Source organism: Perca fluviatilis, chromosome 15 (genome assembly GCF_010015445.1).
Source record: "Perca fluviatilis chromosome 15, GENO_Pfluv_1.0, whole genome shotgun sequence".
Lineage (NCBI taxonomy): Eukaryota > Metazoa > Chordata > Actinopteri > Perciformes > Percidae > Perca > Perca fluviatilis.
The window spans coordinates 4,222,264-4,234,969 of NC_053126.1; the positions used below are offsets into that span (position 1 = coordinate 4,222,264).

Sequence of the window (12,706 nt, forward strand, 5' to 3'; positions counted from 1 at the left end):
AAACATACTTAAAGGTGCTGTAGGTAGGATTGTGAAGATCCAGAACTTCCAAAAAATGTGAATAACGACAACTTCTCAGTCCCTCCCCCCCTTTCCGCTAAAGCCCAAAACGGTCTCCTAAGCCCCTCCCCCGACAAGGGAGAATGAATGCGTGTACATGAGCAGTGATTGACACGCAGGTAGACACCCTCTCTGGGCCTGATTGGTGCATCTGAACAGGGAGCTGTGGATTTTTGCAAATCGCACTACAGGCTGTAGGTTTTTAAATGACCTGCTTCATGTAGTTCTACTGGAACATAGGGTCAGTTTCAGCAGATATGACAGAAAGTTAGTTTTAGAAGTCTTACACTACTGCACCTTTAAGTACAAGTAAAAGTAAAGGTACACAAAAAACTACTCAATTACAGTAACATGAGTAATTGTAATGTGTTACTTTCCAGCTCTCCCTCTCCCCTCTCTTTCTGCATGCGCAGAGCAGCCAATAGGAACGCTTTCTCTCTTTGAAATGACCCGTGATTTGCCAAAGTCTCCTGTCATGGCTAGATTATCTAAAGCCTGAAAACAGAACCAAGAGGAGGTGCAGAAGTCTTGTTTTCTCACAGAACATTTTAATTACAATACGCTGAAAGATTATGATCACGTTTGCCCAACAACGCTAAAATACCTACCACAGCTTTAAAGATAAAGAGCTCAGGGGCAGGAGGGTCTAGATAAAATTTTCCTTTGGAAGAAGCTTTCAGATTTGGTTAGTTGAATTATTTGTAAAAAGGTTCCTTTTAACCCCAAGTTATGTATTCTCTAGTATATATCCACGACGTTCCACTTCAGGGATTTTCGGCCGGATGTCCGCTACCTTCCGCTTTCTTTGTGTTTGAATTTTTTTACAGAGGCTGTTTCGCAGAGGCACTGGTGCTCAGTATGGCGCTTAGCGCCGCCCAAGACGATTGTGATTGGTTTAAAGTAATGCCAATAAACCACAGCACGTTTTTCTCCCATCCCGGAAGGCTGCGTGGACTAGCCAGACCCTCCTCCAAAGCGCCGTGGAGGAAGGTCTGGCAATGCGAGACTATGTCTTCTCTAAATGTTTATCCTTAGGGCTCAGAAAGGGAAAGATCTTTAATTAATATTAGAAGCATATATATCAGAAAAAAATAAGCTTGATGGCACTCTTCTGGAGCACAATGATTTACGTAGCTTGTACGGTGTATTTGACATTGTAGAATAAACTGGATGACGCCTTGATTATACTTATTATGGGATTGCATGATCTTTTGATATTTAGGCTTTCTTGCTTTATCGGCTTTGGAATGTTCCTTTTAACACTATTATTATTATTATCATTATGGTTTTTGTTCTCTGTTTCTTTACCTCATTCATCTCAATGACCAAAATAATAAGAATCCTCATTTGTCTGGTGCTTCCCAAGCAGGTTAAAAGAGAATATGAACAAGGAGATGCATTTGTCGACGGACATTTTGGCGCGGTCGAGTGGGTGGGGGTCACTTACTTTCCAGAGGTGCTGTTTGAGATTTCATCTTGCAGCTCATCCCGTTCCTGCTCTGCGTGGCGCCGGCCCCTCTCAGATGCGGCCAGGTCCTGCAGAGAAAGGTCAAAGGTTAAACACAAGTACTTCTTTGTGTATCATGTAACGCTGAGAGGGACCATTGTCCATTGGGACCGCAGTGTTTCCCCCAAAATTCTTTTTTAATGGCAAAAATAATTAGCATGCATTATTTATTCTGCATAGCACTGTCGCGAGTCCATGAACGAGGCAACGTCTGTAACAGCAGGACACTCGAGTGTGTTATCTAAAATGCTAAAGTCAGATGAAATGTTGTCATACCATAAACTTAACCATAAACTGTATAACAGATCGGTGATGCAGTTTCGCCCTCATTGTTCTCTGTGAAGTTTGCTGGAAATTATGTAATGTGGCGTTTTATGCGGAGTGAGCAGCGCGCCTGACTCCGTTAATAATGGGAGTAACAGGCAAACCGGCTTTAAAAGTGGCGTATCTCCCTCGCCAACCCATCTGTCAAGCCAAAGCAGACATCCCGGGGGGAATACTAAAACTATGTCAACCTGAAATCAACACCCTGCCGGCCCTAACTATGCACAGTACCTAACATAACATAACAAACATCACAAAGTGTCTGCACCTCATGTAGCTGTACAATCTCAGCCTCCAGACTCTTGAGTTTCTTCTCGTTTTCCTTGGATATGGCGAAAATATCATCTCTAGAAGCTCGGGCGTCTTCCAACTCCCGCTGGTAGTCCTTCATTTGGGCCTGAAGGAAAAAAAACATATGGCTGAGGATGGCTGCTTACGGCACTGCTTAGAATGGGTTTGGATGGAGAATATGTATGAGGAAGTGTAACCTGTAACTTGCGCAGCTGTTTGATGGCTTCGTCTCGAGCCTTGTTGGCTCCTTCTATGTGACCCTCTATGTCCTTCAGATCCATCTCCAGCTTCTTTTTAGCAGCGACAGCCAGAGCTCTCTGCTTCCTCTCGTCCTCCAGCTCCGTCTCCATCTCTCGCACCTGAGGGGGGAGCCAGCATTAGTGTGGTGGGATTAAACTGTGATGTAATGTAAAGTGTAGTCTGGATCAATGAAAGTCCATTTCCAGGATAAAGCCTGGCATCAGGCACATGGCTCACACGCAAGATATCTCTCTGTGTGTTGGCGTTCTCAAAATCCCTTCGCTACGGGAAATAACAGCAAACTGAAAATGTCAAGTTTTGAAGAAAATTTGGATCTTGCAACAAGGCAGGTCTGCTTGGTTCTCTCGAGGAATGATTGGAAAGATTTACAAAGAATATGTTTACGGCGTTTCCTCTCTAACTGGGACGTTTTGGAACCGATTGGTGGGATTGCTGCGGACGAAGTACAAACGGAGATACACTGGTAAGAGCCAATGAGGTTTAACCACGTATCCAGCTAATTCTTTTGGGCATTTCTGCCTTTATCCGATAGGAAAGCTGAGATATGAAAGGGGAGAGAGAGGGGGGAAGACATGCAGGAAAACCGTCACAGGTCGGACTCGAACCCTGGACCTTCTGCGTCTAGGAATAAACCTCTGCATGTGTGCGCCCGCTCCACGCGTATCCAGCTAATTTAAATAGTTCACGTTACTGTATTCTGTGAACAGTTAACTTCATTTAATATCGTATGTGGCGTTTTCTTTTGCGGGTTGCAAATGTTCCACCAAAACAAGTTCCTCCCCGAGACTATTTTGCAGAGTTACCATCGCTGCGTCTGGAATTAAGACCGTTGTGATTGGTTTAAAGAAATGTAAGAAACCCAGACCTTACTCCACAGCCCTTTGGAGTAAAGTCTGGCAATGCCAGACTAACGTTAAGCGTGATTCTGCACCTGCTTGACCAGCGATCTCTTCTTCTCATCGTTCTGGTCGTCCCGGCCCTGAAGGTCTCTCTCGTACTGGGCCTTCATGGCCTGCATGTTGACCTCCAGACGCAGCTTGGCGTCCTCGGTGGCCTGCAGCTCGTCCTCCAGCTCCTCCAGCTGAGTCTTCATCTCCTCCAGCTGCTGCTCCAGAGTACGCTTGGACTTCTCCAGCTCGTGGACCTGACGGGAAGAGGAGAGAATTGGTGAGATTACAGCTCAGTTGTCATAGCAAATCCTACGGTCAATAAAGCCCAGTTCAGACCAAAGATTCTCGACGAGACGAGTTGAAACTCGCAACTACTTGCTGCACGCCGGTCTGCAACGTTATAAAACCTGAGAGTTCACACCAGTGTTTGTATCATCTCCATAGCAACGACACTTTGTACTTTCGTTCTAACTTCCGACTTTCAGGCTTTTTGTAGCTGGATATATCATTTTGCGTCATAATATGAATGTGGATAATGTTAGTGATAGTGAGATGGGATGCTTGCTACAGTTGCATTTCTAGTGTTGAATCAGAAGAAACAGCATTTTATTTGTGTGATCAACCTCTGTCTCAAACTGCCATTTCGACCCGTTGACAGTTTGTAACATAGAAATAAAATAGATTATGAATCATTTTACTTCTATAGTTTGTATCTGACTTCGCTATTGGCTGTTGAAACAGCCAAAGCTGTTTCCACATCCCTAAACGTTCTCGTGACTCGCAGCGACACCATCACCTGGTTTGAGTCGAGCTGAGACGGGCCGGTTCAGACCGCTGCAACTTTTCCCTGCAACGTTCTAAAATGGTTCTGCTCATCTGTATACTGTATATTGTTTATTTCATATTAATGTTTAATATGTTTGTTTGTGTATGCACTAGAGGTGTGACGAGATCACGTCCCCACTAGAGATTTGTCGTAGAGGTGAAAAGTGTGGCTCGGGAAAGGGAAGTTTGGGGTCCCCTGCTGGAGCTGCTCCCCCCGCGACCCGACACCGGATAAGCAGATGAAGATGGATGGATGGATGGATGGATGGATGGATGGATGGTGAAAAGTGTCCTGCGATATCAGTACACAAGTGCAGAGCAGCAGCCTTGAAATTAGCTTGCAAGATCCCCCGGCCGTTCTCCAAAGTTGACTCCGAATTTACTTTTGCAGAGCGAGAGCAGAAAAAAGCTGCCTGTAAACCCCCCCACCCCACCCCTTTATCCCTCTCTCTCTCTTGGCAGCGTACAGTTCACTGTGGCACTGTCTCGAGCAGACCACTCTCTCTTTCTCTGTTAAAATGAGTCGGGAAGCGGACAGCAAAACCTAACTTTACTTTTAACGATATTAAACAAAGAAAAATGTTCTCCCTTCGTCCTATAATGGTCATAAATCAATACTTCCTTGTTTACTGCTGCAATTATAAAAAATGCAGGGGAGGAGAAAACAGCAAAAAATCATCTGCTGAGGGTTTGATGGTAATTTATTTGTGCTTTAGAACGTAATCAATGTGAAACTATAGTAAAATAAGCTTTATTTCTCTCTGTCTACTGTACAATGACAAATTCAAGTACAAAACATTTGGTCTCAACTACTGCCAGAAAATGCTTAGTTATGTTGTAACCTTGGTTCTCTGAGTGGAGAGACTCTCTCTCCACCGTACATATGGAATAAGTAACGGTGTAACTGTTAGTTATACAGGAGAGAAGCCAGTCATTTGAGTTTATGGCAAAACCTTTCAGTACTCGGTTTTTATTTTGGGACTTTTGATTGAATAAAGGACTATTTTTCCAGTGTTATTTCTTCATTGTAGTTTCCGGTGAAAATAGTGTTAAAATCTCGTCTGGTCTCGATTGCGTGAACCCAATCTCGTGTCTCGTCTCGTGAGCTGGGTGTCGCGTCACACCCCTAGTATGCACCTTTCACCGAGGCAAATTCCACATAAGTGTACTTATTGTGGCAATACCTCATCTGATTCTGATTTCTGATTCTGAAAGAGATCGACGCAGACACCAATGCACAAGTATAAACTTCAGTCTACTTACGTAGGCTTCGGCGAAAGCTCTGCGTGGAGCCTCCACAGAAGCATGAATCCCGCTTTAACACTCACATTCTTGCCCACGTCATCCTTGGAGCTCATCAGATCTTCCATTTCAGCGCGGAGCTGCTTGTTAACCCTCTCCAGCTCCTCTTTGGCCTCCAGCGCCTCGTCCAGAGCTCTGGTCATGGACAGAGCTTTGGTCTCCTTCTCCCTGGCCTCCGCTTCGGCGCGGTCCCGCTCTTCAGCGTAACGGGCCGAGATGCTCTTCTCCTCAGCCAGCATCTGCGGAGGAACAGGACGTCAGATCGGCGATCAGCATTTTGTCAAAATCATATTTGTAATTTGTAAGAACGGTATTGCAATCAATGATGAAATAAATGAATAAAATCCATCTAAAAAAAATTCCTTCCCATACCAGTGTGTTAAAGAAAATACATACATTTCATTATGTTTAACAGCTGTATACTGCTATCCCTGTATGGACGTGATATGATTTCTATCACTGTTGTACGGCCTGGCTCAGGTTAAACTCTTTGTGAAACATGAACAAACACAAACAATGAATGGCGTACAACTTTCTTTTATCTAGTTTGACAGCGAGTCCCAACGGAAAAAGAACATAAATAAACTACTTGAAGTAGATTTTCTTCAGGGCTAAATTACGTGGTATCGGATCGGTGCATAAACTCCAGTACTTGCCGATACCGATACCAGCGTTTTAGGCAGTATCGGAGGCTTTTCCGATACTGGTATCGGTATAGAAAAACATCTCTAGTTCTCACCTGGTCAAACTTCTTCTGTTTCTTCTCCAGGTTGGAGACGATCTGTCTCTGGTGATCCAGGTCTACAGTTAGATCATCCAGCTCCTGCTGCAGTCGGGTCTTTGTCTTCTCCATCTTTTCAAAGCCGATGGTCTTCTCTTCCAGACGCTGGCTGGCCAGCTCCAGGTCCTTCTGCAGCTTCTTCTTCGTCTCCTCCAGGCCGTCGATTGTTCCAACGTCATCCTCCAGCTTCTTCTTGCTCTCCGACAGCTACAAAGAAAAGTACAGTTCAGGGTAAAAATCAACAAAATGTTATTAAACATAGTTTCTATGGTGAATATATACATATGTAAATATGTGTTTTCTTTTTTGTGGTGTTTAAATATACCTGTAATATATCTGTAGGGAATTGTAAAGAATGTGTTAAAGATATATGATTAGAGCTATTTCGCCCCCTTGTCATTTTTGTTGCTATAAGAATATAGCAATATAGAGGGAGGGTCAAGTGCCACCAACTAGCATAGCTTTAGCTCAACAGTCCGACCAAAAATTTGTTATATAATTACAAATTGGCATATCTAAACAAAATCAACAATTAACATCTACAGGCTTAGCCCTTAGCTAATGTTAGCAATTCATTGCGGTTGAACAAAGAAACCACGATTATGTAATAATATTGACAATAAGACAATTATGTAATCATCGTCACAGGATTGATATAAATATGAAGCCATTCATGATGATTATTATATAGTAGTGGAAAAGGGGTAGGGATTAAATAAGCTTCTGCTTCATGTTAAATGAATACATTCATTAATTTATTCCAGCTCCTTCTTGCTTACATATGTAAATATGTGTGTTTTTCTTTTTTGTGGTGTTTAAATATACATATGTAGGAAATTGTAAAGAATGTGTTAAAGATATATGATATTAATCTTCCGATTCCTTTTTTGAACATGTTATATGAATTTTTTCATTGATTCCTAGTGTCCCTACACCGGAGCCCACTTGTCCTACCTGAGCCTGTATGGTCAACATCTGTTTCTCCAGATTCTTGCGCGCCTCCTCATCCTCCTCCTGCTGCTCCTGCAGAGCGCTCTTCTCCTCCTCCAGCTGGCGTATACGACCGCTGAGGTTCAGTTTCTGACGTGTCTCCTCCTGGAGCAGCTCCTACATAAAAACATTCGTCCAGTTAGTTTAATAAGGATGCATTAAGTGTGGATTGATGATCAGGGCTCAGAGATGCCCGATGCTTGATAGTTCACCTGTGTGTCTTGTAGCTGACTCTCTAGTCCAGCAACATCTTTGGCCATCTTGATACCTTTCCTCTCCGCATCTTCCAGAATGGCAGACACATTGTCCAGCTCAGTCTGTGTGGAGAGGTAGCACGGTTTAACCAGATTATCAATGCAAGTCAAATATATTTGTTCAAGATTTTTTTTGTCAATTCAGAAATTACAAAAACAGAAGAATAAAATCCTCTGTATGCTTGCAACTCAATCGAGGATTCATTATTAAACAATCCCAATGTATAAAATGTACAAAATTAAAAAAAAATAAAATCAACAGAATGCTTGTAATTTCAACAGCAGTTCTGTTTTCTCGTAAATGGTCCAACTAGCAACCAGTATATACTATCAATACATAAACAGAGTACTTTTTACTTTGGTCTGATACCACAGCCAACTTTGACAATGAGATGTGGTTTTATATCATTTTTTTTTTTAAACCTGCATTTGTAAGAATTTACATTCATTTAAACTGCACCGTTACAGTCTCCATTCATCAAAAGGTTTTTGGTTTGCATGTAGTTTGTAAAACAAAAACGTAAAAAAAGTTTACCTCAAATATAAATGAACAGTTTAGAAATGAAAACATATAAGTATAGAGTAAGGAATTAGTTTACAATAAGAAGCACATTCAATGTTGTATTTTATCGACTTAATTAAGATAAGCATAATGCCTCTACAAGTGTCCAGACATATCTGACATCAAACTGACCTTTATTCATGACAGGAATACTTTTTTATTGGTCAGGACTGATTCTACTGTGTTAAATCAGGTATTTATTTGTTCACCTGCAGTTTGTGCGTGCGCTCGGCCAGTTCTCCCTTGGACTTCTCTCCCTCAGTGACTCTGGCCATGAACTCCTGCAGCTGAGCCTCCAGTTTCTTCCTCTTGTGTTCCGACTCCGTCTTGGCCTGCTGCAGGCTCTTGACCTCGCTGGCCAGCTCCTTGTTGGCAATCTCTTGGCTCTGCTTGGTCTTCTCCAGGTTGGCCTTGAACTAGACATGATCAACAACAAAACATTAGCGTGGTCAGATGATGAAGTGGCGGATTTTTTAATCCTGTGATATAAAATAATACTGTAGATTGTGGAAAAGCTATTTTACTCTCTTGGCCTGTTCCAGCTGTTCGGACAGCTCTTCCAGGATAGTGCTGTGCCTCTGTCGCATCTCCTGGATCTGAGATTCATGGTTTTTAGTTTCATCCTCGATGGTCTTCTTTAGCTCGGCGACCTCCTGTTCACGCTTGGTCCTACAGAGAACAGGAACACAGAAAAGTCTTGACGTTCCCGTAGATTTAATAATTATAATATCAGTGGCTAAATGCACCACAGACTATGACATAAATGTAAAATAATGGAGAGCAGGGGTTAAAGTGGGCCAGAAGGATCCGGAACCGCGTTCAGGAACCTTTGATGTTTTGTTAATCAGGGCAGCAGTTTTCAGATTACATTATGTGCTTACATAATTGCAAAAGGGTTCTCCAAAGTTTTCTCAGTTAGCCTTTTAAAATGATATCAGATTAGTAAACAGAATGTGCATTTGGAACATTGGATGAATGGTTGCTGATAATGGGCAATGTAGATATTACATTAAAGATCAGCCACTTGTTTCTACAACAGTCGAGAACCCTTTTGCAATTCTGTAAGCACATAATGTAATCTGAAAACTGCTGCCCTGATTAAAAAAACAATCAATTTAACTGATCTCAGCTGGTATTCTGTCTATAATGGAGTGGAATGTAAATTTCTAAGTGACCCTAAACTTTTGACCGGTAGCGTATATTACTTTTTTTTTTTTTTTATCTTAATTTGTATATATTACTTATCTTTTATATTATACTTGTTGTATGTGTCCTTACTGCACCTTGGGTCAGAGAGAAACGTATTTTCAATTGCTTTGTATGCCTGTCACATATTGCAGAATTGACAATAAAGTTGACTTGATCAGTGTTTCTCGTTCTTTTGAAATAATTCCAGGGTTTCCCCTATTCACTCTCAGCAGCGCGCACTGTGAGTCCATGAACAGGGGTGTGGTGAGGTCACACGTCTGTAAAAAATAGCAGGACAATCGCGTACTATCCGTACCCCCCGATAGAGAGTAAAATGCAGTGTGCAGTACCTCAGTTCCTGCTGGGCAGCGGTTGTATCGAGGGTGTCTTCCAGTTCGGTCTTTAGGGCCTCAAGCTCTTCGCTCAAGTCCCTCTTGAGCTTCTCCGCCTTGTTCCGGGCCACTTTCTCTGACTCGAGGTCCTCCTGCAGCTCAGTCAGCTGGGCCTGCATCTCCCGCACCTGCTTCAGAGCGTTGTTCTTCTGGCTAACCTCGTCCTCGCCCCTGGAAACAAATCGAAGATTAAAGAACATGCACACAAAGAACGAATGTCAGATGGAATGTGGGCATAAAGCTGGGACTGTGAAGGTATGGTATTGGAAAAATAAAAATCTGGAAACTCTTCATTTTCCACTAAAATAAGAAGCGCCTGAGTTATTTTATTTGCGCTTTTAGCTACTTGTTGATATTTACATATGTCAGAATACCTCATGAATAGCTCTGCTTTTTGTCCGTGATCTAACCATATTTGATTGTCTACACTCTCTTAGAACATCACTGTCGCTACAGATACATCTTGAATATTTGACTAGTATACAACTTCAAAGCTATGTAAGAACTACTGTTTTTTTTAAAGATATCCTCTTGGCATTTTAGGCCTTTATTTGACAGGACAGCTTAGACATGAAAGGGGAGAGAGGGGGGAATGACATGCAGCAAAGGGCCGCAGGTCAGAACTGAACCCATGACCGCTGTGGCGAGGACTGAGCATCTGTACATGGGGCGCACGCTCTACCAGGTGAGTGACCCAGGCGGCCCATAACTACTTATGTCAAATTAAAGTACAGACATGCAACAACACTTTTTTTTTTAAAGATGACTTTTTGGGCATTTCCCCCTTTAATGATAGTAAAGTAATAAAAGGTGGAGAGAGAGAGGGAAGACATGCAGGAAATCTTCCCAGGACGGACTAGAACCCTGGACCTTCTGCGTCGAGGCATAAACCTCTGTATATGTGCGCCTGCTCTACCAACTGAGCTATCCTGGCCACACTCAACAACACATTTTTAAGGGAAAGTAAAGGAATAGTCACAAGAACAAACACCAGTAAAGACTGGCTTTGGCTCGCATCTATGGCTTAGGATCAGTTGGATATGAGGAAAAATTCCCTGCCGAGAGAAGTCTAATAGGCTTAAGGCTGCATTCACACCAAATAAGGCGTCACGGCAAAGAAGGTCAATTGTCCAATTCATTTGAATGTGGGTATTTCTTTAACATTTTGGTTTATTAACAAACTATTGTTTAAAAACATAAAAAAAACATTTAGTCATCTGAGTTATGTTGTTAAAGACTCCACTGGGTGGCAGCAAAGTCACAGTTTTCTTTTCAAAAGAAGCTTCATGCAGTAAAGGCCACCTATTAGCATGGTCTTCCACTTACAAATGTGCATTCATACCACTCAAATGACATGCACACCAATGATACAGTCACACATCACAAACACATTCCAACGCAGTGAGAATCAGTGAAGGAATACAGGCAGCACGTCAACAATCAGATGACAAAATGATAAGATCACCGCTGCAACTCGTCTGTCAGTCCAATAAAATGCTTGATTATAAAACAGCAGGTGTGAACGTTTCTTGCAACAGTGTTCAGTCCGATGAGCGTTGGGTACAGCTGGTCTCAGACTGACTCACATGAAGCAGAATCTCAATGACTCAATATCAGAACAGCCATGTTTAGCTCACACTAGGGCTGCAATTTAGGATTATTTTCATTGTCGATTCATCTGTCAATTATTTTCTCGATTAATCGATTAGATTTTTTTTCACAAAAAATGACTATAACCGACTATCAAAATAATTGGCGATTAATTTAATAGCTGACAACTAATCAATGAATCGATGAATCTTTGCGGCTCTAGTGTTGACTCTCATTACTGCTCATAACTTTTTCATCAGAGTTAAATGTTGTGGCATCCCATTTTTAGGGCTGTCCTCGACTAAAGGAATTCTTAGTCGACTAACACTCATACGGTTTTGCCGACTAATCGATTAGTTGATTTAATCGACAGATCTGTAAAACCTGGTTTCTACGCACCACTTAACATCCTGTGTTTACCAGAGATGTGCTTATTAGTTTCTTTGAAATAAGTCATTCAGTATGAAAAAAAGCATACAAAAATATTCAGTTTACTGCGACAGAGGAGTAAAGAAACTAGAAAATGTTCACATTTAAGAAGCTGGAATCTGATCATTTTAAAGCTATAGTGCGTAGTTTCTGTTTCCCCACGAGAAATTCTAAGTAATGACAACAACACTGTCGTTGCAGCCACATGACGCAAGCCTTCCGTGATCGCATGCCCCCCCGCCTCCCCCCCCACTCCTCCACGCAGTTGCTAGTAGCCAAGGAGGACACGGAGGATTAAAAAAACATGATGGACTCTTCAGAAGAGGTCATTATCTTCACTCGAGTTTTTGCGCGCAAAAGTTGCAGGACGACACAATCTTCTGAACATAGTCATACTGAGAGATAAAGAGATTTTTGATGAGCTGAATGTCTTAATTGGCTTTTAATTAGCTTTGTATCAACTCATTTGGCAATGGCTTGAATGTAACTGACATTCATAAATGTAAAGAGCTGAGCTCCTCTGTGGGGGTCTTGGTATCACCTACCTAGACTGCATCATCTGCTGCTCGTCTTCCTTCTTGCCCAGCTGAACTTTGAGCTCCTCCGTCTGTGTCTGCAGCTCGGATATCTGGTCCTGGAAGTCGGACATCTCCCCATCCAGCTTCCTCTTAGCCTTCTCCAGCTCCTGACGGGTCTTCTCCTCCTTCTTCAGCCTCTCTAAATCAGAAAAGAAAAGGATGCAACAGTTTCATAAAACACCAAGACACAGCTTCTCGTTAATTTTAGGTAAATAAATAAATACAATGCTAGATTTATTAGTTCCCCATGAAGCATCCAGCCCCCCTGGGTCGTCTGGGACAGCTTTATGTGTTCCCAGAACTAGGACCAAACAATGTGAAGCGGCATTTAGTTTTATGCCCTTCACCTGTGTAACAAACTCCCTGAATACCTGAGGTCTGCTCAAACTGTCAGCTCTAGCTCCCTAGATAGGGATTCCATGCAATGGGACTCAATGCAATATTGGATGCCTTGATAATGTTTTTTTAATATTTTTCTTATT

General features: G+C 42.2%; 1 protein-coding gene across 5 annotated transcripts in view; it reads right to left on the reverse strand.

Annotated features, from left to right (window-relative positions):
- The window catches only part of LOC120574358 (myosin-10), an 87,827-nt gene that overhangs the window by 6,431 nt on the left and 68,690 nt on the right, over positions 1-12,706 (reverse strand). For all 5 annotated transcript variants that reach the window (XM_039824650.1, XM_039824648.1, XM_039824647.1 and 2 more), the window contains 12 exons: positions 12,192-12,363; positions 9,586-9,798; positions 8,572-8,716; positions 8,257-8,463; positions 7,444-7,548; positions 7,196-7,348; positions 6,200-6,448; positions 5,487-5,699; positions 3,375-3,587; positions 2,380-2,541; positions 2,160-2,288; positions 1,508-1,596 (listed from right to left, as the gene is read on the reverse strand). In XM_039824650.1, the coding sequence (XP_039680584.1) occupies positions 1,508-1,596; positions 2,160-2,288; positions 2,380-2,541; positions 3,375-3,587; positions 5,487-5,699; positions 6,200-6,448; positions 7,196-7,348; positions 7,444-7,548; positions 8,257-8,463; positions 8,572-8,716; positions 9,586-9,798; positions 12,192-12,363 (2,050 nt within the window). The remainder of the gene's footprint in view (positions 1-1,507; positions 1,597-2,159; positions 2,289-2,379; positions 2,542-3,374; positions 3,588-5,486; positions 5,700-6,199; positions 6,449-7,195; positions 7,349-7,443; positions 7,549-8,256; positions 8,464-8,571; positions 8,717-9,585; positions 9,799-12,191; positions 12,364-12,706) is intronic.